Source organism: Merops nubicus, unplaced genomic scaffold, assembly GCF_000691845.1.
Source record: "Merops nubicus isolate BGI_N331 unplaced genomic scaffold, ASM69184v1 scaffold5223, whole genome shotgun sequence".
NCBI lineage: Eukaryota > Metazoa > Chordata > Aves > Coraciiformes > Meropidae > Merops > Merops nubicus.
The window spans coordinates 122,187-148,598 of NW_008599461.1; the positions used below are offsets into that span (position 1 = coordinate 122,187).

At 39.6% G+C, this 26,412-nt stretch overlaps 1 protein-coding gene across 1 annotated transcript in view; it reads left to right on the forward strand.

Annotated features, from left to right (window-relative positions):
• PREX1 (phosphatidylinositol-3,4,5-trisphosphate-dependent Rac exchange factor 1) overlaps positions 1-26,412 on the forward strand; it is a gene marked incomplete at its 5' end in the record, with an annotated part of 92,866 nt that overhangs the window by 58,377 nt on the left and 8,077 nt on the right. The window contains 17 exons of the mRNA XM_008937383.1: positions 222-364; positions 7,108-7,200; positions 9,797-9,945; positions 10,272-10,357; positions 12,033-12,169; positions 12,342-12,510; positions 13,823-14,010; positions 14,732-14,893; positions 15,451-15,661; positions 16,863-17,121; positions 17,764-17,970; positions 20,266-20,354; positions 20,740-20,822; positions 21,445-21,535; positions 23,345-23,473; positions 24,172-24,213; positions 26,060-26,277. Coding sequence (XP_008935631.1) covers positions 222-364; positions 7,108-7,200; positions 9,797-9,945; positions 10,272-10,357; positions 12,033-12,169; positions 12,342-12,510; positions 13,823-14,010; positions 14,732-14,893; positions 15,451-15,661; positions 16,863-17,121; positions 17,764-17,970; positions 20,266-20,354; positions 20,740-20,822; positions 21,445-21,535; positions 23,345-23,473; positions 24,172-24,213; positions 26,060-26,277 — 2,456 coding nt within the window. The remainder of the gene's footprint in view (positions 1-221; positions 365-7,107; positions 7,201-9,796; positions 9,946-10,271; positions 10,358-12,032; positions 12,170-12,341; positions 12,511-13,822; positions 14,011-14,731; positions 14,894-15,450; positions 15,662-16,862; positions 17,122-17,763; positions 17,971-20,265; positions 20,355-20,739; positions 20,823-21,444; positions 21,536-23,344; positions 23,474-24,171; positions 24,214-26,059; positions 26,278-26,412) is intronic.

Sequence of the window (26,412 nt, forward strand, 5' to 3'; positions counted from 1 at the left end):
AAACATCATGTCATGAGCTACTACACACTGTGAAGAAAAGAGTGCTGCTCAAATACCATATTAGCCTAAAAATAAAGAGCTGAGTAGCTGATTTGACAGGGATCCATCTGGTCTTTGTTCTGTAAAGACAGGCAAAATATCTAGAATTTCCTTTAACTATTTTTTGTTTCTCTCTTTCTGTGTGTAAATGCACTTATGTATTTCATATATATTGTTTCCAGTCCTAGAGAAAAGTGAATTTAAGGATGAGTCCTTATATTTCCGCTTTTATGCTGATGAGGAGATGGAAGGCACCAGTTCCAAGAGCAAACAATTGCGTAATGACTTTAAGCTTGTGGAAAACATCCTGGGAAAGAGTCTCCTGGTAAGAAATTTGTTAACGTAAACCTTGATGTTTCTGTGAAACTAGTATTGTTTTATATTACAGGACGATGAGAAGGAAAACTGTGATAGAGTAGAATTAAAGTGGAGGATTGTACCTGTGGTTAGGCTTTTTTTCACTGCATACATACTCATTCTTGAGGTACTTTGCTGTAGAGCTCCAACTTCTGCAGCTTTGTCTTTTCTAGCTGGACAAACTAGATAGCTTATTCTAGTAGCAGCAAGGGAAACCTGTAGGGTGCAGGCTCCCTTCCCCAGTACGTCACATCCTATTGCACTACTGCAATCCTACTGCACTACTTTGGAGCTTTGGATTTACAGCTTGCACACACACACGTACAAATGCAGGTAAATTTTTCTTATTTCTGATAGGTTTCAAGAAAAGAGGAGACTCAGAGACATGCCCGTTTCACCTAGTTCAGAGCCCAACCCCTTTCTATTCCCATGAAGCCCATGAGAAAGTCTGGAGGTGACTTGGGAGCTGGAGGCATTGTCTTAGAAAACACCATATATTTCTTGAGTTTGCTGAGTAGTGTTGGTGTGGTAGAGGAGAAAGTAATGTAATGGGCACTACTATCTCAGGAGAGGTCTACTGTCAAGTTTAAACACAGTTTATGTTTAAATGTAGTTTAAACACCCTTATATGCAGGGTAGATTCAGGTGCAAGTTAAAAAAATGATAAGAACACAGATGTTTCAGGATGTCATTGTCTACGTGATATGAATATACCCTGTATTACTGGATCAACTATCTGCTGTACTTTGTTTATGCAAGTAATTTTGTAAAAAACACTGTTCTTTATGTTCATGCCTTTGCAAGATTACTGTTCTCTCCAGATTCCCATCTCACTAGATGCCATCTCAGTCCTTACTGCGCTGGGATTATTCTAACACCATTTGGACTTGGTAATCACATTAGTACAAACTCTGTTCTCAGATCTTTGTTTACTGCCAGTGGGTCAGAAATTGTAAAAGCAGAATTGCTGGAAAAGATCCAGAGGTCCATTATATGGGAATATTTTTCCTGTGGTTCACACAAATTCCACTGTCATACTGTTGTCTTGTCGCCCAGGAGACCAATATGTGTTTGTTCCAATGGCCAGAAATATTATTTAAAGCACCATGGTCCCTTAAAATTATTCCAGTGCCAGAGACTGGAGTTTCAGGTTAGTAAGATTATCCTCATGGACAGATGTTGGATAAAGGGAAGCAGTTCAAACTTGATACACTCTGGGTTTTTTTAATTGTGATTTGTGAAGCACTCAGAGAACAGTTTTAGGTAAGTTGGTGGAAACTGCCCTTGTTCAGGTAATTTTAATTTGCCACCTTATCAGGACAAAACAGTTTGAGGAAACATTGACAAGTGTGTCTTTTTGGCTTTTTTTTCTGTCAGTTCAAGGCACTTCTGCTAAAGTGCTAAAATTCAACAGTAATGTGTTAGCTGTGAAATGAGTTCTTTGATTCTGTTCTCTGTTAATGTAATAATAATTTAATATTCACTAAAGTGACAGAAAAAACAAGCATACCTTGTACATGGACTATTACTGTAATCCCTAATTGGTCTTTCCAGTCACGCCATAACTTGGTAACTGAAATATTTGCAACAGAAATAATTTCAGTATTACATTTATTGTGTTTCTGAAGTGCATCAGTCAGCCTCTGTCAAAATAAAGGCCCGTCTCAAAAAGTAAATCTGAGATGAACAGCACGTGCTGAGTAAGAAATCTCCTACTTAGAGGACACAGATTTTTGCTGAATGCGTAGTTGTCATGCTAGAGGTATGAGTTACCCTCTATTTCACAAATAAATTGGCAGTCCCCTGAATGTTTGAGAAGAGCCCACAAGTAGCAGTACAGTAAATGCATTGCACTTATCTGAAAAGAAAAAAAAAAAAAAGTGCCTGACTTCTCTTTGGTTCCGTGTTTAGCAGTTGTGAGCAGCTGGAATCCTGAGGCTTTGCTGTCTGAGGAACATCACTACTTGCCTGATTACACTCATGATAGGGCATTGGTAATTCCTGTCCCCTGATCCCAGCATAGGAAGTTTAATGGAATGTCCTCAGCACTGGCTTTTGAAACATGCTTTCCTACTGCCATGAAATCGTAGCTGTTTAATGGACAGCTTCCCCCACCTCACTCATCTGAATTTGCTCTATCGCAGGAGAGATTGCCCTTGAAAACAGAAAGTAATAGAAACTTTGGCAAATACATCATTAGAAATACCAAGGGAAAAGAAGTGTTTTCAGTCTGAAAAAATGCATTTCAAATAAAATTTAATCCTCATTTATTTGTGCAGTTGTTTCTCATTGAAGACAAATGAAATGTTTCTCATCTTGACAAAGTGAAAAAATATACAACATTCCTTGCATAGTTGAAGAGAATTTGGATTTTGGATTGACTCCAAGCATTGTGATTTGATTACTGCCAGTGTGCTGTTAACGTGTGATCAGCATCTGTACTTGTTAGCCCAAGCTTGGACTTGATGATCTTAGAGGTCTTTTCCAACCTTAATGATTCTATGATTCTAAGCCAGCCATGACATGAATTGAAGCTGGCAGTTTGGAGCTAAACAAGGACAGGGGTAGTTGCCTGTAGAATGGGCCTCCATCAAAGTTGCCTGAGAGGCTTAATGCACACAAAATGCTAGATGCTACAAAAATCTAGATGGTACCAGAAGATGCTACTGTATCACTTATCTGACTTCAAAAGAAAAGCACTTCCAGTGATTTCTAAAGATAATGCCTGTGTACATTTGATGTAGCATTCCCAAAACTGTCATGCTGGATTTGAGATCTGGACTGTAAGTCTAAATCTCATCAACTTTCCAGATCTGTGATATATTCTACATTCCTCCAGGATCTTCCATGTTTCTTATTGTTGTTAGTGTGTTGCAGCAGTTGCAGGAGATAGTGGTTGCCCTGTCCCACTGCCGTTCACAGCCAGGGCTGTGACATGTCCTGGAATTTATCTCATGCAGGGGCCTGAGTACTGTAGCATATTTGATGAAAGCCAGTGGTTTGAGCACAGAAGTCAGGGTTGCATGGGTTTTAATTTAACTTGCTACATGAACTTGCTCTGTGACCTGAGCAAGTCCTTAATCACTCCATGCCTCAGTTTACCATGTGAAAATTAGGATGCTAAATCTCATCTATCCTTAGGACTTTGCTACTGCTGTTACATTTAGAATCAGATTTCAAAATTAAACTGTCCATATAATTTAGCACCTCAAACATCGTTTTTAGATAATAGGTAGTATTATTGTTTGAGTTCATGCCTTTTCTGTTTTAAACCAGCTAATCCAATAAACACAGCATTCACCTTAAAATTCTTATAAAAGTATAGAATAGTATATTGCATCTCTTCAAATCATTAAGAAATCATACTAATTTGTATTTCTCAAAGCAATGCATGGTCCTTAATAAAAATCTCTTCCATCTTTAATCATTCCAGGAGAATTATTTTTGTGTGTTATGCAAATATAAAATGATCTAACTGCAAAATTTCATCAGAGAGAGAGCGAAAAAGAGATTTCCCTTTGTTCTTCATGGTACTAGTGAACCACAGTCTATTGGAGCTTGAGAATTCAAATAATTGATTTAAAACAGCCCTGGGAAGAAAGCCACTAATAAGAGCCCATCCTCTGGGATTTCTGATCTCCTGAGGAGACAGGCTGGCAAGTCGGTAGGAAGAGGCATCCATCATCCAGGTGTATGTGGCCAGATAGGGACTTTGAGTGGATTCAGTTACTAAAAATTACAGTGAACTCTGAAGTGAAACACATCCTTTAGGCTGTAAATCTTTCACTGTTCAGAATGGGCAGTTCCATTTCAGTGCTCAATTTCAAAGCTCACAAATCACAAGAAACTTTGAGTCAGTTTGTATATATTCAGCCTGTTTTGCTAATGCAGCAAAACATACTTTTAAAGATGATAGCAGTAGGGGGTGGCTTAGATTCTGGAACTTCGCATGGGAAAGAAATACTGTCTTTTCAAATTTTGTTTTAGTGCCTTAGAGCTGTGGACTTTTGAAAGGCTGAAGAGGCAGGAACAACCTGAGAGATGTGGCAGGAAAATGGCTCTTTTCAAATGAATGCTGCTGAGAGCCACAGAAACCTCTGTGAAGTTTTGTGAAGCATTCAGACTCAACATTATCTGACAAGTCACCTCTCCTCAAGAAATTGTTACCCAAGCCAGAGTGTTCATGTGTGTCCAACAGAGAAGACTTTATGCCAGAGAGCTGTAGGGAAGACTGTGAGAGCAGGATGGGCATCCTGGACCCTAGTTTAGGAAATGGTGGTTGATCTGCCTAATGCTGTCTCTTCTGCCACTGGTGAAACCGAGTTTAGGCTGGGAGTTCCTGCTTCGGTGTGATACAGATGTAATAAATAGACCATTCTTTGCATAGCTTTTCATCCTCCTGTCCCTGTCTGCTCCCCTGCCACCAATTCTCTTTGAATATGTTCTGACTACATGTGCCCCCTGGTTTTGATTATACATGCTTATTTTTCATATGGTTTCATTTTTTAACATGGTTGTCTTTCAAGATTAAACAGCTCCTGCCATACATTGAAAAAGCCGATTGGATTTCAGGGGCACAGAAATAATTCTTATAGGTGGCAAGTTAGTTAATTGCTTTGGACTCCTTAGGGATGAATGGAATTAAGCTGTGGAATGGCAAAGTATTACTACTTCATAATAAAGAAGGAATTGTACCCTTCTCCAAGAGTCACACATTGAACATTATCCATAGTCTATCTTTATATAAGAGAGTCTCCCCAGTACAGAAGTGTCAGTGCACAGAATGTGAGATTTCTTGCTTTAAAACATGGTGATAAAGTTGCTGATGTTGATACACTTGAGGCTTCTTAAAAGTGTTTTCAATCTTTGCTTTCAAACAACACATTTTTGCAGTACTAATGAACAGAGAAAGGTAGGCTATTAAAAATGATAGCATATAAAAGATCTTCATGCACAGTGATGCTAGCTGCACCCAAGAGATCATCTACATTTGTGTAGCTGTTGTCTTCTTAAGTTTGGCAAATCAAAGCCACCAAATTTTTCAATGTGTTTTTCACATATCAAAAAATCATATTTCAAAAATCCAACAGAAGAAACTGAACAATCCCTTCAAATGTAAAATGAGAATCAGAGGGGAGAGCTATACTAGAAATTTTCTATTTAATCCCAAATGTGAAGTTATAAAAGTACCTATTGTGTTGGGTTGCAACTCATTACACTTGCAAAACTAGAAATCTAACCAGTAATATACAAAATTTTCCAAGCTGCCCTTTTAGTGGACATGCATAAATAGCATTGCTTCTGAAAATATTTTGTTAGAAATATCCAAGAATAGCAAACTTAACTTTCAGTCTTTCTCCTTTCCTGTCTATCATTTAATCTGAACATCATCTGATGAGGATTTTTTCCCTGCAGATATATTATGTCCTGCATTATTTTAAAATGGCTGTATGGCTCCTGCAGGGAAAAGATGATTTGATTTCTTTAATTTTTTTGTAAGGTAAATTCTTGTAAAAGGACAAAGCTTATAAGCTGATGGCATTGACTTCAATAGAAAAAGGATGGTATTTTAAAATGGTGCAGGAATCATCAGCATCAAGGAAAAGGTTGGTTTTTTCCCCCAGTGGCCTGCTAGATTATAGATAGAGCTTTATTTTTCCTTTTAACTCAGTTCTAATTTATCAGATGATTCTGAAATGTGTACCGGTTGCTCAAATGTGAGATGCTTATCAGGTAGAATTTCCACTAGTCCATTTACCAGTGGGCAGGCTTACTTTATTTTTTTTTAAAACAGGATATGAGTTATTAAGCTTTTTTTCCCCCCTTTTAATAAACCACTAAAAAAGGATGAGTGAAACTTATTTTTGCCATGATTTATATTTTTTTTAAAAAATATTTATGAGGCAGGTTTGCTCAACTTCAGTGCACATAAAAGGAAGCAGATTCTCAGGAACTACCAAGCCTTCTGTCAACCATAAAAGGTGCAAGCTGAGCACATGACATGAGTCATGTGTTTTTTCCTTAGCACAAAGCTTATGTGTCTGTTCTCTAGACGAGAGACCTAGAGATGTCAGAAATTGTTCTCTCACTGGTCATCTAGAATTTTAGCCAGCAGACCAACTGCTATGTTGTAGATTTCTGTAGTGTGTAGCATTATCTATCACAAATAGCCCTGAGATCCCAAATTTAGTTGAAACTAATCGATAAGGACTTACAGATCGTTCATTTTTGGATATGTGGGGTGTATTTTAAAAAATAAATAAACTACTCCACTTTGATCTGTAAGCGTGTTCACCAATGGAAAATACTGAATATTGACAGATTTGCTAATCTAAAAGTGAAAGATCTAATGAAGGGCTAGAATTTAAATCCAAATACAGTTTCTAATAGAAGAGTTGATTAACCATTGGAACAAACTCTCAAGGGTGGGAATAGATTCTACATTTCTTAAAGACTGCAGATCATAACTGGGTAAGTCTGTGCAAATTCTGCATTGGTAAAGTAACGGCTCAGTGCAGAAATAACTGGATTAAATTTTACATCTTCTGTTACGTAGTGATCAGACCAAATGACATAGTAATCTCTTTCAGCTTTAAGATATAAAAGTCTCTGTCATTTGTGGATTCCATTGAAAGCCCAATTTCTCATCTCCATACTTCAGCTTTTCACCTAACTCCATATTTATGAAGCCTTAACCTGTGTTCTTTTAAGATTTTACCAGAAGAGGATGACTATGGGTTTGACATAGAAGAAAGGAACAAAGCAATTGTTGTGAAGTCAGTTCGACGAGGGTCTTCTGCAGAGGTAAGATCTGACATCCATAAATATTTTGGGTTTGGTACCTAAGAATATTCCAGAGCTTTTAAAAGGTACAAACCTACCCTTTAAAGTCTGTTTTATTTTAAAGGCAGTTAATACAAAATTTGGTATCTTCCACAATTCCTGTGGTAATAAACTGTTCCTGTAAGTTGTGAAGTGTTTTGGCATCTCTGGGTGACTCGCTAAATGTTTTTGGTAAATGATAAGAGAACAACAGTATCTCTGTGTGATGATAGATTACCTCAGGTTCATTATCAAATTAAATTTGAGGAGGGAAAGTAACATTGTTTTGGGATAGCAAAGATGTTCAGTGAGAAGCAGGTTTGAGTGAAAGGTATATTTTTAGGTTGGTATTTTTTCCTTTAATAAGCATGCACTCATTTCTCTCCCTGGTATTTTTAAAGAGTTCTACAGAATGTATTTGCTTTGTTTCTTTGAGGCACATAGGTGGCCCAAATGTCATAGGTTCTGAGTGTTTCATAATAGTTTGAATATCCATACAAACCCCTAGAGTTGATAACACCATGTCATCCCCCATTTACCAAAATAAGGCACAGAAAGACTACAAGTCTATTTTTTTAATAGCTGTTTAGGTGCTTTTTAGCACCTGTGAAGATAAGAGGACTAAATGACTTGTCCAGGGTTTCAGAGTAAATTGTGTCAGCACGTAGACAGTGCTTCTGATTAAAAGCCCAGGACAACCATTACAGAATATTTTAATGGCAACATTCATTTGTTGATCACTGCTTTAGGCTACAGATAACTCCTGGATGACTTGCTCAGTGCAAACAGCTGAAGTGGACAGATTGACTTTAGTAAGTTGAAAATGCCAAACAGGAAGGAATTTTGAACTTAAGTTTAATATTAGAATTAAATTATTTCAGTATCCCTGATTCTCATTTGGTTTATGGTCCCCAAAGAAACCAATCCTATGCTCTACCTCATGCTCAAAATCAACATAGGGTGGCCAAAAATTTTATTAATCTAAACCTCTGCTGTAAACCATTGCCTGACAGATGATCCTTCTGCCCTTTCTTTGGCTGGATGCCTGTGGAATATCCTGCAAATCTGTTGTGGTTTAAGACAACAGAAGCAACAGTTTTCTAAGGGATCTTTTTCTTGATCTTGCAAGACAAACTGTCTGTGACCATGAGCCCATCTTTTCAACTTGATCTTAAAATACTGCTCCAAAAAAGAACTAAATCTGCATCTTTCTAAGCCAGAGGGCTGTCAGCTCGTTCTGGCAAGACCTGAGGTACAACAGTAATGCATTTCATTACATTCTTGGGCTTTTTTAATAGCTCTGTGATACTAGAAAGATACCCAGCATGTAGTTCTGTATGGCTCAGCAGCTGTAGGCCATTTAGAGACCTTATGGCTGCTGTCACATTCTTTAGGGACAAAAATTAAGACATGCAACTTTGCTTCACAGTTCCCCTCATCACAGTGCACTGTATTCATTAGGACTGTTAGACATCAGACCAGAGTAAAATTTCACATTCACCAGTTAGGTGGGAACAAATTTATTACTTGCATGGATTTATTCAAGATTAATGCATTCTATTTGAATTTGGGATTGTGCTGTCTTTTTCCTGGTATACCTGGAACAAAATTCTTATGCATAGGTTGTGGCAGCACATTGAACTTCATGCATGTGCAACGAGGATCTTTGAGGTTTTTATTCAAAATCAGAGTTACCAAGCATTGTTCTTCCTGTTATTAGTGTCTTCTTTCTTCTCAACGTTTTTTAGAAACTGCTTTGTGAGCTGTTAGGTTTACCTATGCCAGAAGCAGTAGCCAAACTATGTTTAAAAGTTGTTAAGAATTGCTGGAACATCAAACTCCTGTACTGATAGACTATTTGAACTGCAGATTGGGAACTCTTTGCTGAACATGTGTGTTCAGCTTCTCCGTTCTGGCCCTTAGACAGGACAGGGCTATAGTGGGCACTACGCCTGCACTTCTCCTGATCCTGAATGATGAGCAGCTCTCAGCCTGGGATTGTCCCCACCCTGCCCCTGGCAGCAGCTGCCTCTGACTGTTAGCACTTGCTCAGCTCACCTAGACAGTGGGCCACAAAAAATCATCTAGCAGTGGTTGGTTGATGTGGACTGTGGCACATCCCATGCCTATCCCAAGTTCATGTGTCTTCAGAAAGACCTTCAGAAAATGAATGTCTCCTCAGTTTGTACCTTACCTTCCTTTTGAAGCCATCTTGCTTGCAGGTTATTTGTAGCTGGGCTTATTCCCAGAGATTTTAATAATGGAGCTGTTTTGTTAATGATACCCCATCAGAAGGAAGCAAAGTGAAAAAAATTACCTTTTTTTGCAAAGACATGCATACCTGTGGAGTAGAATATTTATACAGATATTGGTGAAATCTCTCTGGTTTATGTAAATGCAGACAACTTTAAGGGTGACTGATAAATGATTTGATGAACCAACACTTTATATGCAGTATTCCACATGACAGTGCTCCTAGGAATATCCATAAGTAGAGAACAGTTGAATGTTGGACCCTGAACTTTCAGAGGTGCTGCCAGTGCTCTAAAATTTCTTGTGGCTTTTGTTTCATTTGCAGATGGCTGGCCTGCAGATGGGAAGAAAAATCTATTCCATCAATGAGGACTTAATATTCCTACGCCCATTTTCAGAAGTGGAAACCATCTTAAACCAGTCCTTCTGCTCACGAAGGCCACTTAGGCTTCTGGTAGCCACCAAATCAAAAGAGTAAGTGCCAAGATAGGAAGACAGAGAAGATTATCTAGAAATGTCAATTACTAAATATAAAATGCCATTGAAAGTTTCTGTCCTGTGTTATTCACTTAAAGGTGTAATAAATTTGGAAGGTCAAATTTTAGTTAACAAACCTGGAGAGAATGAAGTGGATGATTTGTTCAGGTCTATTTATTTGTTATTTATTTGTAAACTGTGTGGGTGCTTTCTTAACTCCAAAACATGGTTGTGAATGCCAGGGGAAGACGCTGTTAGACTGCCCAGAGCTCTGGCAGCCTCACTTAAAATGCAACTTTCTCTTCTCCTTGGTTTACCTGCAGGATTGTTAAAATCCCAGATTGTCCTGAAGCACTTTGCTTTCAGATACGGGGAGCAGCACCACCGTATGTTCATGCAGTAGGAAGAGGTAAGTAGAAAGGCTGTGGTACTGTTAAGCTTGGAGTGCAGCTAACTATATATACATGTATATAAAAAGTGTGTGTGTGTATTAAAAAAAAAAAATCAAGATTGAGGTTTCATTGTCAAACTTACTCTGAAAAAGTTCTGACAACTGGAATGACCATATTGGCTAGAAATCCCTGTCATAGAGAGGGATCACACTTGCCTGTAAGACAATAGAACAACAAGATTGTTCCTGCCTCCAAGTGTTTATAATCTAAATACAGTCCAAGAGAATGGTGTTATTATAAACTGAGTCTTGGGTCACTAATCCTGTCAACTCGGAACAAGGAGTAACTTAATTCTGCAGCAGAAGAACCTTAGTGATACTTCAATCCACAGTACTGTGGAAAGACCTTTGAGGAAGCATTATCACTTGAGCCCTTGCAAGCTAGAAATGCACTTGCTTAGTGAATCTGACCTGGTTTCTTCTGAGACTACTAAGATAGAGCTTTACAGCCACAACGAATAAAGATTTAAAGCTGAGATGGCCGAGAGGAAGTTGAGTTGTAATGCTGTTGCTTTCCCAGTACCTTTGCCTGTGATCAGCCACAGTTTGGATCTGAATGTGCTGTGCAGTCAGCAGGTTGGTAGACATATCATGTTTCCTAAGGGACATCACAAAATATGATGTCAGATGACTAATCCCTTTATATTGGCTTATACTACTGTAAATTGCCAATATAAGATAAAGGTGAACTGCTTTTCTTGGCCTTTTTAAAAGGACACTTTGACAGAGATATTTACTAATTCTGTAACTGAAATATGAACTGAGCTACAAATAAAGCACAGCTCTAACCTTTATTTTCCACAGATGCAAAAGGTATGAGCTTTCAAACATGTACCACTTCCTCCCTTCACAACAAACATATATACATGCAAGGAGTATACAGACAGCAGGCAGCACCTAAATGCAACAAACAGTCTTCTTAGGGGGACATATTTATTACACTCTTTCATAACAGCACCTATAGCCACCTTTTAACAGTCTGAAGAGTACAAACTGGAAGTGCCACCTAGAAAGATTCTCCTTTCTCAGGATTGTGCTAGCAAAAGACAAATTGCATTCGGAATAAAACTATGAATTTTAAATGCTGGTGCCTTAAAAATGTTAATGACCTTAACTGTTAGCTTCTAGGAGGTGGATCTGAGTCTGAATCTTGTTCATATGAATCTGGAACAAATCCACTGAAGTTGGTTATTACACTCTAGACTTACTCTAGTTTTAAGTACATCAGTCTTTTTCTTAGACCATGGCAAATTGTGTAACATGAAAGCATTCTGTAACTTTCAAGTGCAACAAGCTGAAACAAATGTAGATGTTTATATTTAAGCAAGACTTCAGCTAATGTAATCAGAAGTCTAGAAGAGCCATGTAAGAATCCAGAATTATTCCCCACAGGAATGTCAGTTTCTACCATGAGTGTCTTTAGATCTAGGGGATCTCTGGTTTTCCCAGTACTACTGGAAAAAAAAAAAAAAAAAGAAGGATAGATGCATGATGTTTTCCTTACACAACAAAGCTCTCAGAGTAAGTGCTTAGTAGCAGAAGTCTGACAGTATTCAGCTAGCTCTTCTTCCTCTTCTTAAACAGAAACCCTTTGCAAACTTTCCACTTTTTTCCTCTCTGGTTGATTTTTCAGGTTCTGAGGCTGCAGCTGCAGGCCTTCATCCAGGGCAGTGTATTTTGAAAGTTAATGGGAATAGTGCAACACATGGAAACTATATGGAAGTTCTGGAGCACTTTACAGCCTACAGGACCAGGCAACAGGAAGCACTGGTATGAATACAAAACCTCAAAGGAAGTTTATTTACTTATTTACTCCCATGCTGAGGTCCTAGTATAACTGAAGGAGCTAATTGCAGTTGCCTATAGTTGCAAAACATCTACAAATTATATTAATGTCAGTTCATAAGGCACATATAGTACTAAAATCTAAATCTCTTGAAAGGGATTGTACCAGTGGGTTTACAGAACACATGAAGATGCTGAAGAGGACAGAGTTCAGCAAGCAGCATCCACTGCATATCTGAATGGCAGTCATCCTGGCTCCAGCAAAGAAGACGCTTCACTGGAAGAAGGTTCAGAGGATCCCCTTCAAAACAGCCAACAGGAATCGGGTAAAGATTCTCATGGGGGAAGGAAACATAGGGCCAAATCAAGGGTTTCAGGAGGGAAAGTACAAAATAGAAATACGGACTGTTGTTATTATTGTAGAATCTCTCTTGTCTTAGTAGAGCTTTGTACTACAGTTAGGTCTGCCAGAGGCAGTACTCTTATGCTGCAGCTTATTCAAGAGAAGAAAAAATTGAGGTACACTTAAAAATCATACCCCTACGACTCTCCGATCTTTACAAGAGAGACAATTTCTGGAATGCAAAGGCTCACAGCACTTTTAGAATCATTTGGTAGCCCCTGCAAGCGAGGAATTTATGGCAGTAGCAGCTGGAGAGGGAAGGTCTGCAAGTAACTCCACATAGAATAAGCTGTTTTCTGTAATTTAAAATAGAAGATTAAAATTTTAAATTACTTTGATCTGGAGCAAGTTTTCTGAGCTTGTTACTGCTGTGTCAGCAAAAGTTGTGGGTGTATCTCTTTCGAATCAGGAAAATGCAACTCATGAAAAACACTGCTTTACTTTCATTTTGAGAGCTTGTTCCGAAAAGTAGATGTTAGGGGAGAATACTGAAGCCAGATTCAATCCAAAGGACCAAGCTTGGGCTCTGAATACCATTGACAGCTTCTCCAGGAACAGATGCAGGTCTGTTTAGATCCCATCTAAGGTCTGGTGAGCCTGGTAATCTAATGGTCAAACAGTGCAGCTCCACAGTGGAACAGCTGGAGTAGTGCCCTGGTAGAGGCATGTGAGCAATTCTCTGGCAAATGTCAATCTGACTGTAATTTAAATCTGTTCTCTGGTGACAATGATATTGGTGTGTAATCTCCTAACCCCACCCCTGCACTGCCAGCTCATTCTTACAGCTGCCCAGAAAATGCGTCTGAAGCATTTCCTAAAATTGGACACGAAAGTGGCAGTCTTCCAGAGGGTCATTACAAACAGTGCAACTCTGAGATTAACATACTTCACTTCCCTTTGAAGGCTTCTGCTGAGGTCTGTGTGTCCAAATGCTGAGCAGAACTAGAAGTAGTGTCCTGCGCATGGATGTGTGCAGGCACACATGGAGGAACATGGGAGTGTGCACTGGAGCGGGCGGGTTGTCTAAACCTCTGTCACTGTCTCCAGCAGCAGCTAACAGCTAAAGTCTTCCTTGGAATGTTCTCCCAGCCTCTAGCAGTGTGTAGTTCTCAGACTTCCTGAGCCAAAGGTGATGTCTTTGCATTTAAGAATACCTTGGAACAGGTTTCTCTTCCCCACGCATGCCTGTATTCATATGTGCTGCCAGATGTCTCTAATGACTTTTTTTGTTCTAGCCCAGACACCACAGACCATCACTTCTCCACGGGTCATCAGTGAGGAAACACCTCTCATTAGCCTGACTGTGGATAACACCCACCTGGAGCATGGAGTGGTGTACGAATATGTCAGCAGCGCAGGAATCAAATCCTTTGTCCTGGAGAAAATTGTGGAGCCAAAAGGTTGCTTCAATCTCACTGCAAAGGTACTAGAAAACATATATGGCCAGCTTCATTTCTAAATAGAACAGGGAAGCCAGTAATATAGACATTTCTCTGGTGTCTTGGCTCTTTGGATGTGGTAGCACACAGTCCTCTCAACCCTGCTTGGAGTTTTCTTCATTAGAATGCACCAAGTTATCATAGGTTGTTTGATACGAGCAAGTCAGCAGATGTTTCCAGGATTTCAGCTGTTGAGGTATAAAGGGAGGGGAGCCCTCAGCTGTGGATTTCTCACTCTTAACTGGCTAGTAACCGACTCTTTGCTTATACTCAAGATTAATCTTTTCAGGCAAGACTTTACCTTGGAAAAAAAGCCAATCAGCTTTTCCCTATCTGAAAGGCTGGATGGGTCATTATGGAATTGAGTAGAACTGCTGCCACACTTACTATTTTGGTCATCTATGACAATAAGTAGCTTATAGTAAATGTTTCTGTCACATGCCTGTACCATTATTGTTATGCCCCATGAATGTAAGCCAGAGCAGGTAACTTTGACAGTGCACAGTAGATATTTTGAGGAATGTTTTATGACTCTGGGGATTATGTATGAGAGTGGTTCTCAGGCAGTAGTAAAGGCAGCTTTTTCTGAAGGCAGCTTTATTCAATTATGGCAGTATGAGGGTTTGCCACTTACTCAATGGAAGAAAACTTTATTTTCCCTCACTGTCCAGTCTCATATCACTGACATCCTATCTTTTTGTTTAGATTTTAGAGGCCTTTTCTGCAGAGGACAATCACTTTGTAAAGAATTGCAAGAGACTTATATCCCTAAGCAGTGCTGTGGCCACCATGCCCCAGTATGAATTCCGGCAAATCTGTGACACTAAGCTGGAAAGCATTAGCAGGAGACTCACAAACTACCAAGAGGTACAACACTACTAGTTATTGGTGAAGTCTCAAGACAGTACTTCATTGTGATAATTTGATCGTAGTAGTCTTTATTAATTAATCCAAACTGCTTTAGAGGTAGATGTCAAAGAGGCTTGAAAACAGCTCTGCAAGTTACTAGAATTGCAAGTTTTGAGGAAAAAAGACCTTAACTGTAAATCACTGTTTCAGCTTGTCAGAGCTGAGGGTTATAACATACTACTGCAGGTTCATTTCTACCATAACAATGAATAGATATGACAGCAGAATGATCAGTGTGTGATTTAACATGAACCTAAGTACAGTGTATTATAGTGTAAACAAACTATGGGTGCTTTTTTGTGCAGTTGCCTGATCTGTTTGCAAAGAAGGTCCTAGAAGGTATAGCTAATTGTTTTCATTAGTTGTTTTATGAGCTTTTTTATAAAATATGTTATTCCAGCTGCATCAGAAATAATGTGATTCTGGAATAAGAGGCAGGAAGAGAAAAGGATTGTCTGTATTGCATCATAATTTTTTGCAAGTGCAGTAACACACACGTGCTTTGTTTCTCCCAGTTTGCAGATGAATTGAAAACAAAGGTGAGCCCAGCCTTCAAACAGGCCATCATGGAACCACATTCCCTCAACAGCATGGATTTCTGCCCCACCAACTGCCACATTAACCTCATGGAGGTATCATACCCCAAAAACACTACCTCAGCAGGGAGGTCATTCAGCATTCGCATTGGACGGAAACCTTCTATTATTGGTCTTGATCCAGAACAAGGTGATAATTAACTTTCAAATTGTACTGATTTTATCTGCATAAAAATTTGTGTCTTTCCACAGCCCAGCAAGGTCAAGATACATTCCAAGGAAACACAGGCTTGCCAGTACCCTTTTTCCTCCTTAAGATTTTGTAGTAAAATGACAGCCTCCATTTGTTGTGAAATCGTGATGCCTTTAAGCATAGGGAGGGCAAATGTTTTTACTGGCTACGAAGTGTAAGTGTATCTTATAATTAAATGTCCTGGAGTATAGTTTGCACATAGTAAAGGTGACTTACTGACTAAAAGAAAGGCTGATAGTCACATCAGTGCTGTGAAGAGAGGCTGCGTTCGGGGGGGAAATATGAGGCAATGTGACTTTAGTGCTGTTTTTTTTCTTTTGTCATTACTAAATACTTGACGTGCATAGGAGCTGAAATTCTCTACAATGTCAAGGGGATCTATTTGCTAATAAATAGCTGTTATGCAGCATTTGTCCTACGAGTTCAAACATTTCTTCATCATGATCTCACCTAATATGCTTCTGATCCCTTGTCCTGTGAAGGTCAGAGTGCAGGAATGTTTGGAAGAGACACAGGGAAGTGTAGCAATCTTCTGAAGAATGGCATTGACTATTCAAAATGAAGTTGATAAAGAAGCCCTGCTCTTTTGAAGATATTAAAATTCCATAGAATTTGTAATGTGAGCTAAGATAGCAAAATACCATACCAGAACTGTCAGCATTTTTAAATTAAAAGGAATTTTGTTTATCTGCTGTAAGGGCACAATCCTATTTGTTTATATATGTGTGTGTATATATATGTGTGTACGTGTAAATGTTTGTGAAGCTGGAATTATAACACAGATAACTCCTGTGAGCTTGAATTCATTAACATTTCAGCAAATGCTTCTAGATACTGTCCAAGTTGTCTGTCTATGCATGGACAGTTTGTGTCCTTACTTCCATAAATTAATCTGATTCTGGACAGCAGTAAATTCAAAGCATCTAGTTGACATGCCAGAAAAAAAAAAAAAAACAACTTTTTTTTCCCCTAAAATGAATGTAATTATATAAAATGATGCTGTGAAAGTTTTTGGGTTTTTTTGTTTTGGTTTTGTTTTTTTTCTGTTAAAATTCCACCTATCCTAAACTGGCATTATTGGCATGAAGTAGGGAAGGCCATGAGAGCCATACTAACTAGACCCTTCCATGTTTAGTAGGTACCTTAAATCCAGTCTCATATACTCAACATTGCATCACCACTATGGCTGCACCATCCTGGAGATGTCTGAGCCCAGAAGATGGAGATCTTGATAGGAGCTTTGGCCAGCAGAATGGAGGAACAGTTCAGGAAGAAAGGGGACTCAGTTTTCTGCTAAAACAGGAAGATCGGGAGATACAAGACTCATACTTGCACCTTTTTAACAAACTTGACATTGCAGTGAAGGAAATGAAGCAATATGTCATTCAGATAAATAAGTGAGTAAAGAATCCTGTGTGCACTGCAGAGAGCAGTTCTGATCAAATGGAGGCACTGACTTCAGAAGACACATGGTGCCTCCTGGCCCCACTTCTCTTACTCTGACACGCACCTTTCACACATGCCACTTGCGTAAGAGCTGCTTGCTGGTTGTGTCAGACCCACTTCTGTGCAGGTCCACCAGAGTGTGTAATAGTCCTTTGCTCCTGGAACTCTACCTGAATTCAGTGGCTCTGTGTTCCAGTATAAGGATCTGTTTGCTGCCACCAGCGGTTTTGGAGAATTCCATATAGACATAGTCTGTCTCTACTTGAGATTTTGTCTGTCATGAGGTAGACTAAGCAAAACTTGTGATTTCAGGCACCTTCTCTATGGTACCTGTTTCAGGCCACCATGGCTACGGTGATTAAGCTATAGCCATGGAGGGAGGGTACCTATGGGAACAGGACCTTGAGTGAACTGAGCTTCATGGATTTCAATGAACCCCTTTCAAAGCTTGCCATTTTACATAGCTGTAGTCTGTGTAAAATGCTGGCAAGGTTGCTTTTGATTTCATGTAGCTGAATTTCAGCCTTAGTCATGATACCTCATTTGTGAGACTCCCCACCAGTCCCTGAGAGCTGTACGTTCTACTTTTACAGACTTTTGTCCACCATCACAGAACCTACAGAAGGTGGTGCTTGTGAGCCACCATCTACTGAGGAGACATCTCCACCTTCCCTGGGAACAGAAGAGGGTGATCCTGACAAAGCTGAGCACGGTGGAATAAAGAAGGTCTGTTTCAAAGTTTCTGAGGAGGACCAGGAAGACTCTGGGCATGACACAATGAGTTTCAGAGACTCCTACAGGTTAGTCTCAAGATTCTGCCACTTTTACCTTTACTAATATAATATTTTGAAGTTCTAATCAGGTATGAATTCAACGAGCAGGTTATTTTCCAGTCAGTCAATTATTCTATATTCACTTAGTAAAGTATTCACTAGCTATAGTTATTTCATTACATTTAATACCATGGAGACATACACAGCAAAAAACCTTTCCTTACAATGCCAAACTACTAATACTTCTAGCAAATTGAATAAAATGAAATAAATAGGTCTAGTGTGACTTTCTTTCTCTAAATCATATACCTGGCAACTACAGGAGCTTATCAGAGTCTCCAGACTGCTTGGTCTTATAATAGCCACTATTTTAGCAGAAGTCTAAGGCACTGAGAAACAGATATGGACATTGAGTTTTTTATTTTCAGTGCACCTCTGAAACCTCAAAAGCAAATGTTTATTCAGGTGTCTCAAAGTCTTGGTTTTGAGATTTGATTGACTTATGCATGTCTAGGGACATTTACTACCAAAGGAAATCTCACACGTTCCAAATCTGTCCTTCTTGGGAGGACATGTGGAAACTCAGCTTCAGAAGAAACGGAATAACAAGTTAAGTCATGTCTGACCATTGCAATTCTACATCCTTAACAGGCCATTGTACATTTATTGTAAGGCCATAGGTCTTTGCCTATACAGAGGAGTGAAGACACTTCACAGTAGAGGTGGGAGGACTGCAGAAACCTGAATGGATATGTCTTTGAAACTTCCACACTACAGGCCTGATTCTTCACTCGCTGTTGGTTTCATACAGGAGTGCAGAAATGGCAGAATCAGAACAGTTAACAGTGGAAGGGGTCTCTGGAGCCTGCGTGGTCCAATCTTCACTCAGAACAGGTCCTACAAGACTAGTTGCTCTGGGTCTTGTCCAGCTGAATACTGAACATCTGCAAGGATTGTAAATACAGAGTCAGTAGAGAAACAGAAACAGCACTTAAAATGTTGACATCTGTGGTATCTATTTATTGCACTGGATTTAAATTTGCACATGTGCTCTGAAGCTTTTTTATTGAAATGAGCTGTATTTCTTTCATTGTTAATAGGAATCCCATTTATGAACACTGCTTAGTTTAAATGATTTCTGTCATTGAGGCTGATCTATTCTGGGTAACAAACTGACATACAATCTCTGTGGGTCTGTCACTTGTTCCAAAATTCTACACATAAATGTAAGATGGGAGAGATTATTATGTCTTACCTTTATTAGATATAGGCAGAGAATTAAGCTTTTATTACAGATAATAGTTACTCAAGGAGGAATAAAATGTATTTTGATGGGCTTTCGTCTGAAATACTATTGAGAAGCTACAAAAATAAGCAAATTACAGGCAATAAAATAACTTCTTTGCATTAGCCATGCTTCTTTCTTCAGGATAATTTGGAGGTGTAGTTCAAGTTCCGTAAGGGTTCGTGTTGTAAAGTAGTTGCAATAAGTATTTATCTTCAGGAAAAAAAAAAAGATTTCTTTGATAATAGGTTTGACAAAGGGCAGACAAGAATCTCAGTTAGCGTTCTTTCAGTTGGTCTTATATTTTTCTCTCATCTCAGTGTAAAATGAATGCTTTGTTTTGGGGTTGTACCATTAAAACCAGTGTCACTTAACTGAAGGGGGACAGCCTGAGAGCCACAGCCTTTTTGATTACTTTTATTGAGTTATAGTTAGTGTAAAATGAACTTTAAACAGAGGAGACTCATACTAGAATTTTCCAGGTGTGCATGAGCTCACATTGATGTGAAGCCAACTGTGGTGACTCATCTGCTTCCTGAGATAGTTTTAGGACCTGCAGTGCCTGATTTTTCCAATCCCTAAATTTCCTCTCCCATCTCCAATATCTGTGCTACTGCAACTTCAATATATACTGGAGTTGGATGCACTAATATCCTGAGACTTGGTAACAAATACTGAGTTTAGTGGAGATTGTGTCTCACAGATTTTAATTATTTCTCCCCTGTTCAATGCTCATGGAGCATGTTTAATGATGTGACCCAGGTGAGGTCTGTGGTGTGAGGTCCATTTTCATCATGTAGAGGATCCAGGCGATATATTAACCACTGAGTGGTCACCACAAAAGGAAGAAGATAGCCTCTTATAGCACCAGCCCAGAGACCTTGCTTAAGTTTTTCTCTGTGTGATTAATTTTTGTTCTGTATATGTGTAACAAAATTAGTTTAAGGTATTGCAGTGTGAGTGAAAACAGAATGGTAATGTATCAGAGACTGTGTAAGGAGAGCTTTTATTCATTTACCTTCTTTGCTTTTTTCTAGTGAATGTAACAGTAACCGGGACTCGGTGTTGTCATACACCAGTGTGAGGAGTAACAGCTCTTACTTGGGCAGTGATGAGATGGGGTCAGGTGAGTATGTGCATAGGTTATGTGCATATTTCTCATACCAGATGCTTTAGCAGAGCTGATAAGTCTTTGCTGATGATAAACACTTTCATGATTAAGTTGCAAATGTAGTTTCTTCCAAAAGAATCACCAGAACATAGAGATTTATTCTTTTTGTAACAAACCACAGTAAACTTGGAGTAAGGAAGAGGTATTCATCAGGGATAAACCTGTTTAGTTATTGGACATTTGCATTATATGAAAAATCATCAGTATTTTGATTCATGAATGAGAGATAAAACAGCATTTGTTTTTCACCCACTGCATTGTGAAGGTGTGCTTGTGTCACCTGTGGCCTCATCCCAGATTCCTTTTATAAGACAAAAGCTCTTTGTCTTTCCTCTATTAGGAGATGAGCTTCCCAGTGATATGAGGATTCCTTTAGACAAACAAGACAAACTTCATGGCTGTCTGGAACATCTTTTTAACCAGGTATGCAAAGCATTACTCCAACACAGAATTGTGTCCTCTTTATCAATGTCAATACACGAAACGGGAAGTTTCAAATTGTTTAATGAAATCATGTTTTGAGGAAGGGCAAACTATCGAGATTTTGGGGTACAGCATAAGCGATATATTAGAGGACAGTTGGAGGAATTAGTTTTGTGAACATGCAAGTTGGCTTGTGTGATTAAGCAAGGTTGACCTGCCTTATCTCAGGCACTAGACCAAGGGGAAAAAAGCTTTCATGATAAAAGGAAAAGGTGAACAAACTTCTAATACCTTGAATGATCTAAATGAATCACATTTACAGGTCTCAGGAGAGTCCTCCCAAGTTTAGCCCACAGATGTCTTTATAGATGTACAGCACCAGATAATTGTTTTGTATTATCTCCTATTTCATCAGCTTGTAGATCATCGTTGTGCCAAATGCTGTATTCAGTGTGAGGCCCTTGAAATGAGTTCATGGTTAGAGAGTCTTAATGCTCTTTGTCAACAAGAAGTCATCCCAAAATACAAAGAGTATATTTGTTTGGCATTTCTCCACCAGAGTTCTGTTCACATTTTCTGCAAATCTTACTAACACTGGTTAAAATTGGAATTCCAATTGTAGGTTGATGCAATCAATGCACTTCTAAAAGGATCAGTAATAACTAAGGCCTTTGAAGAAACCAAGCACTTCCCAATGGACCACAGTTTGCAAGGTAACAAAGAATCATAGAATCATAGGGGTTGGAAGGGACCTTGAAAGATCATCCAGTCCAACCCCCCTGCCAGAGCAGGGTCGAAGAAGAAGGTTGATTGTATTTAATAAAGTGATTTGCCAGGACTTAAGAGCTTAATATGAGCGTGCATATGCTCTATGGCCACAGGGAGGTCCCTAACTGTGCAGTCTCCCCAGCCATACATTACTGGCAGGGACTGTCTGACCACTAAAATTTTGCAGCCGTAAAAGGTCATTTTTGCATGAATTCCTCCTGAAACACACTCAACTGCTTTTCTGCTATATGCCCCTGAGTCCTCATAGCTCTTTCACAAGTTTCCAAATCTGTCCATTGGTGTGAATGCAGATAAGTATCTCAAGAGGTACAAAGTAGAGATAGGCCACATACAAGGTAAATGGACACTGATAAGCTGATGAGGGGCTGACCACTGTAGGTCTGAGGCACCAAAAGGTTCTGCCTGAGTTTGCTTAATGGCTTACTCTGCTTTTCTTCAGATGGATAATTGCCAGAGTAAACTCATCCTCACATGACACTTATTTTTGAAAACTTATTCACATAGAGAGCAAACAAATGATACCGTGTTTTCATTTTCCTCAGGGAGCATGAGAGCTTGGTCTAAATGGTTTTGGGCCCCAGGATGTGGTTTCTTTTCACTGGAATACACAGGATTTAATTTTCTGAACATTTGCTGCATTTGCTGCATTTCCTTTCCCACTTGAAATCTGAAATGTTTCCTGCTACTCCTACTGTACTTCAGGTGTTGTAGTTATGCCCCCTTGCTCCACCTGTTGACAAACTCTTATTTTAAGTTAGTGACAAACTTGAGAAGAGGGCTTTTTCTGCTCTTTTTTCCTCACTCCAGAAATAACTCCTGTGGATTTCTGTTACATGAACTCATCTCTCCAAAGACATTCACATTTATGTAGCATATCTGTTAATCTTTCCATGCACTGTTTGAATGAAGTGAAAAAATAACAGACAGCCTGTGTTCATTTCCTTTATTTTATTTTGCTTAAACAGTGTCATTTATTAAAACTAGTTTAATTACACTGAGAGAGTATTTTAGTTAACTGAAGATCCTACATTCATTGCACTAAGGAATGGACAAGCCCTGCTTATGTTCAGCTGGAATCCTGGACCAAAGTGTCTGTTTGCTAGCCACCATAGACACCTTTCAGTGACGGATGTGAATCTGAATGCTGTCCCATTTCTGTTCATGAGCAGTTATTTGGCAGTTTTTCTGTGTTTCTCTGCCTGCTTATGCATTTTATCACCAACAGTGGGGTATTTGGCTACATAGCTAAGTCCTGGAAAATAAATCTTCTACTCTCATTAAATAATTAGCTTCCATCAGGTGAAAGAAAGCAAATATTTCATACCATCTCATCAGTATTATGGGATGTGACAGCTGCAGGCAAAATGTTGATCTAATTTTGCACAGCCAGAGACTTTAGATCTACCCTTGAGAGCTGCCTGCACATTACTAAAGGCAGAGAAGGCAGAAGGGACTTCTGTGATTTGTGGGTAGTGCAGAGCTCCCTTCACTGTGCATATCACCCATGAAGATAGCTTTTAGTCCACAGTCTTGAAAACAATGCTAGGAGATTGCTGATCATGGGATTATAGGAATGGTCTTTTTTTTTTTTTCCTTCTCCATTAGATCTACTCAAGAGCCTTTTTTCATTCACAGTCGTTGCTGTTGTACACATCTCTGTACACATTATAACTCATAAGCCACTCTCAGCTATGCAGATTTCCTTAATGGCTAACAAACTCCATTTTTTCTAGAATTTAAACAGAAGGAAGAAACCACAGTTAGGTGCCGGAATAATATTCAAGCCAGTATTCAAGAAGATCCATGGAACCTTCCCTTGCGCATCAAGAATCTTGTTGAAATCATCCAAAAACACGTGGAAGGTCTGTAAATAAGGAAGAGTTTGTTATTGGCTTCAGGGAGAAAAGATACTGATCTGATCGAGTCTAGCAGTTCACTTTATCATCCTGTCTCAATTTTAGAAAGGCTGTACTGGCTCTAGAGAAGAACAGGCAAAACAGGTTATTGTGTGGAGGATCCCAGTGTGTTTGGTAAAACTTCAGCTCTGCAGCAATTCCAAAGAACTTTCTCTCTTGTTTTATTTCATGAGCCCATTCAGGTGGAATGTTATCAAACTGATCTGTTGCCCTGTGCTCTTTCTAAACCTTTCAAAGAATGATTAGGGAGTTGCTTGGTATATTCTAAAATTAATTGAATGCTAAACAGATACTACAAAGTCCTAAACCATTGCTTGGTTGAACTAGAATAGGAGCTAAATATGATGTTTGTAGTCCAAAGCACTGGACAGAAATCACCTTCTTAGGGACTTGTCTACATGTACAATTTGTTTCCAGTAATCCATGCTAGCTAATGGAGCATTTAGCCTGTAAAATTCTTTGATTTAGACCTTGTTTCTTTCTCAGTCATTAACATGTCTGTGTGAGTAAGGGCTACTGGAGTAAATAGTAATGGCCATGTAGGGGCCAGGGATTGTAGGGAATGAAGAGACTGTTCACCAGATGTGATCAAATCTACCCTGCTATCATGCTGACTGGAGCATTCCTTTTCTTCACTGTTTTAGATGGGAAGAATCAGCTGCTTTTGGCCTTGTTAAAATGCACAGGTAAGGGGTTTTGATTTGTTGCAAAACATCATAGATACAGAAGTATCTAACAGTTTTATGTGCATGTCTGTGCATACATCAGTGTAATGTCTTTCCTTGGTGTTCAGGGTTTTCCTCGTCATTTTATGTGCACATCTCTCATGCTCTGCATCTGGGGCAATCTCTCCATTCATCTGACATCTGTTCTTTCAGTTTACGTTATCTCAATTCACTCTAGGCTGCTTGTGTTACCTGGCTGGCTGCTGGTGTTTCACAAGCACTGTTACTCTTTTTACTGTCTTCATATTTTCCTTTGTGCAGTCCTTCTTCCCAGATGGCCTTTACTGTTTCCTGCTGTGATGAGAACATGCAGTAAAAATGAGACCTATTGCACAACCTTCTCTGAGACCATGGAGTCTGTCGTCTTTCCAGACAGAGCAGGCATGCTAGGAGTTGGGATTGTGTATACTGAAATGACAGCCAGGAACAGACAAAAAACCTACATGTGCAGGCAGCAGCTAAATACACTGTGGACATCAGTAATCTATTGCAGTGCAGAAAACATTGTGCTTGCAGATAAAGGAACAGGCCTTTCCCAGCAGTCAATGTGTGGTGGTCTTATAATTGAAACACCTACTTGGTGTAATTTTGTTTGAAAATGAGGTAATAAATAACTGGAGTAGGCTGTCATCATTTCACTGTGCCAGACTCAATTCTCAAGACTTCATAAAACGAAGATGAGAGATCTGTACGGGTCTTAAGTCTCCGCTCAGCTCCTGCCAGGGCTGGTACCTGAGCCTTTCCAAAGCAGCCTGTGGCATCAGTGTCCATAAAGGCTGTTTTTACTCATAGCAGAGGTAGTGACTCCCTGAGTCTCTACCTGTGCTCCATTTCCTGCAGTGTTTCCATGAACCTTCTGGAAAGAATGGAGGAGCAGATGGCACTGAACTGGCTGTGGCAGCGTTATGGCACCAGGGATTGCCTTTCCTTGAGGGCAGTCCTAAGCTCTCTTTGCCTCACTTCCATCAGTACAGTGGTGTACTGCTAGAATTGGTTGCCCTTAAAATGGGGCTGTGGCCCAGAGCCTGGAGTGTATTAGTTGGTCTGTTGTGTTCAGTGCTTTGTAAAAATAATCTAGAGCTTCAAAGCCTCTGGGTGATGTCTTCAGCTTCTTTCTCTGGGGAACACATGCCTTGATGATGAGACTGCTGTACTGCAGTGCCTGCTGGAGGAACCTGGGCTGCCTGGGACATAGCTCTTCACATATTCATGTGCCTTTTTGGCCTGCAATCCCCTTAAGTGTGATGATGTTGATTTGACCAGCGTGTGGCTGCCTTGCAGGTGAACTGGAAGCAAAGTTAACACATGAAATTCTCCCAGGAAACATAAACCCATTGGTACTGCATGGGCAGGCTCAGCTAATGCATTAAGCATATGGGAAGCCCACAAAATACAGATGGATGGGGGAAGATGAATCTCTAATAGCCCAGGAGAGAAGTAATGGTAGAGACCTTCTTTCCAGAATTCTTTTGCTTTTGTAAACATAAAAAGAAGGGAATCAGTCCAGATAGGGCACTAAGGAGGTACAGCTCTTCCCAGTCAGAAGAATGAACATGCAGATGGCAGAGGTGGCAATAAACAGTCAAGTGGACCAGAAAATCTTCAAACATGCATGTGTTCCAGCTATGCTGTCTTTATCTGTACACACAGGTCCCACAGCAAGAAGAGGTTACCTGTTAAGGCTGTGCAAGATAAAGCAGAAGCCAATTATGATGCACACACACACACACAAACTGCCTCTTTGGCAGTGAGATTCAGAACAAGTATGCTCATGAGTTCTTTGTGCTTCTCTCCCCTTCTCTGGCAGACACTGAGCTACAGCTGAGACGTGATTCCATCTTCTGTCAGTCTCTTGTGGCTGCTATTTGCACCTTTTCAGAGCAGTTACTGGCTGCACTCAACTATCGATACAACAACAATGGGGAATACGAAGAGAGCAGCAGAGATGCCAGCAGAAAATGGCTGGAACAGATAGCAGCCACTGGTGTTCTACTAAACTACCAGTCTCTTCTCTCCCCTGCTGTGGTAAGACAAAGAGTTGTGGCACCCTTGGGTCTGCTCACACTTGCCCATGTGCTTCTCTGCAACTCACAGCACAGCCAGAGCCCTTCGTTCTAGCAGCACGTTTAGGCTCTCACTACAGCAACCTCTGGAGATTCC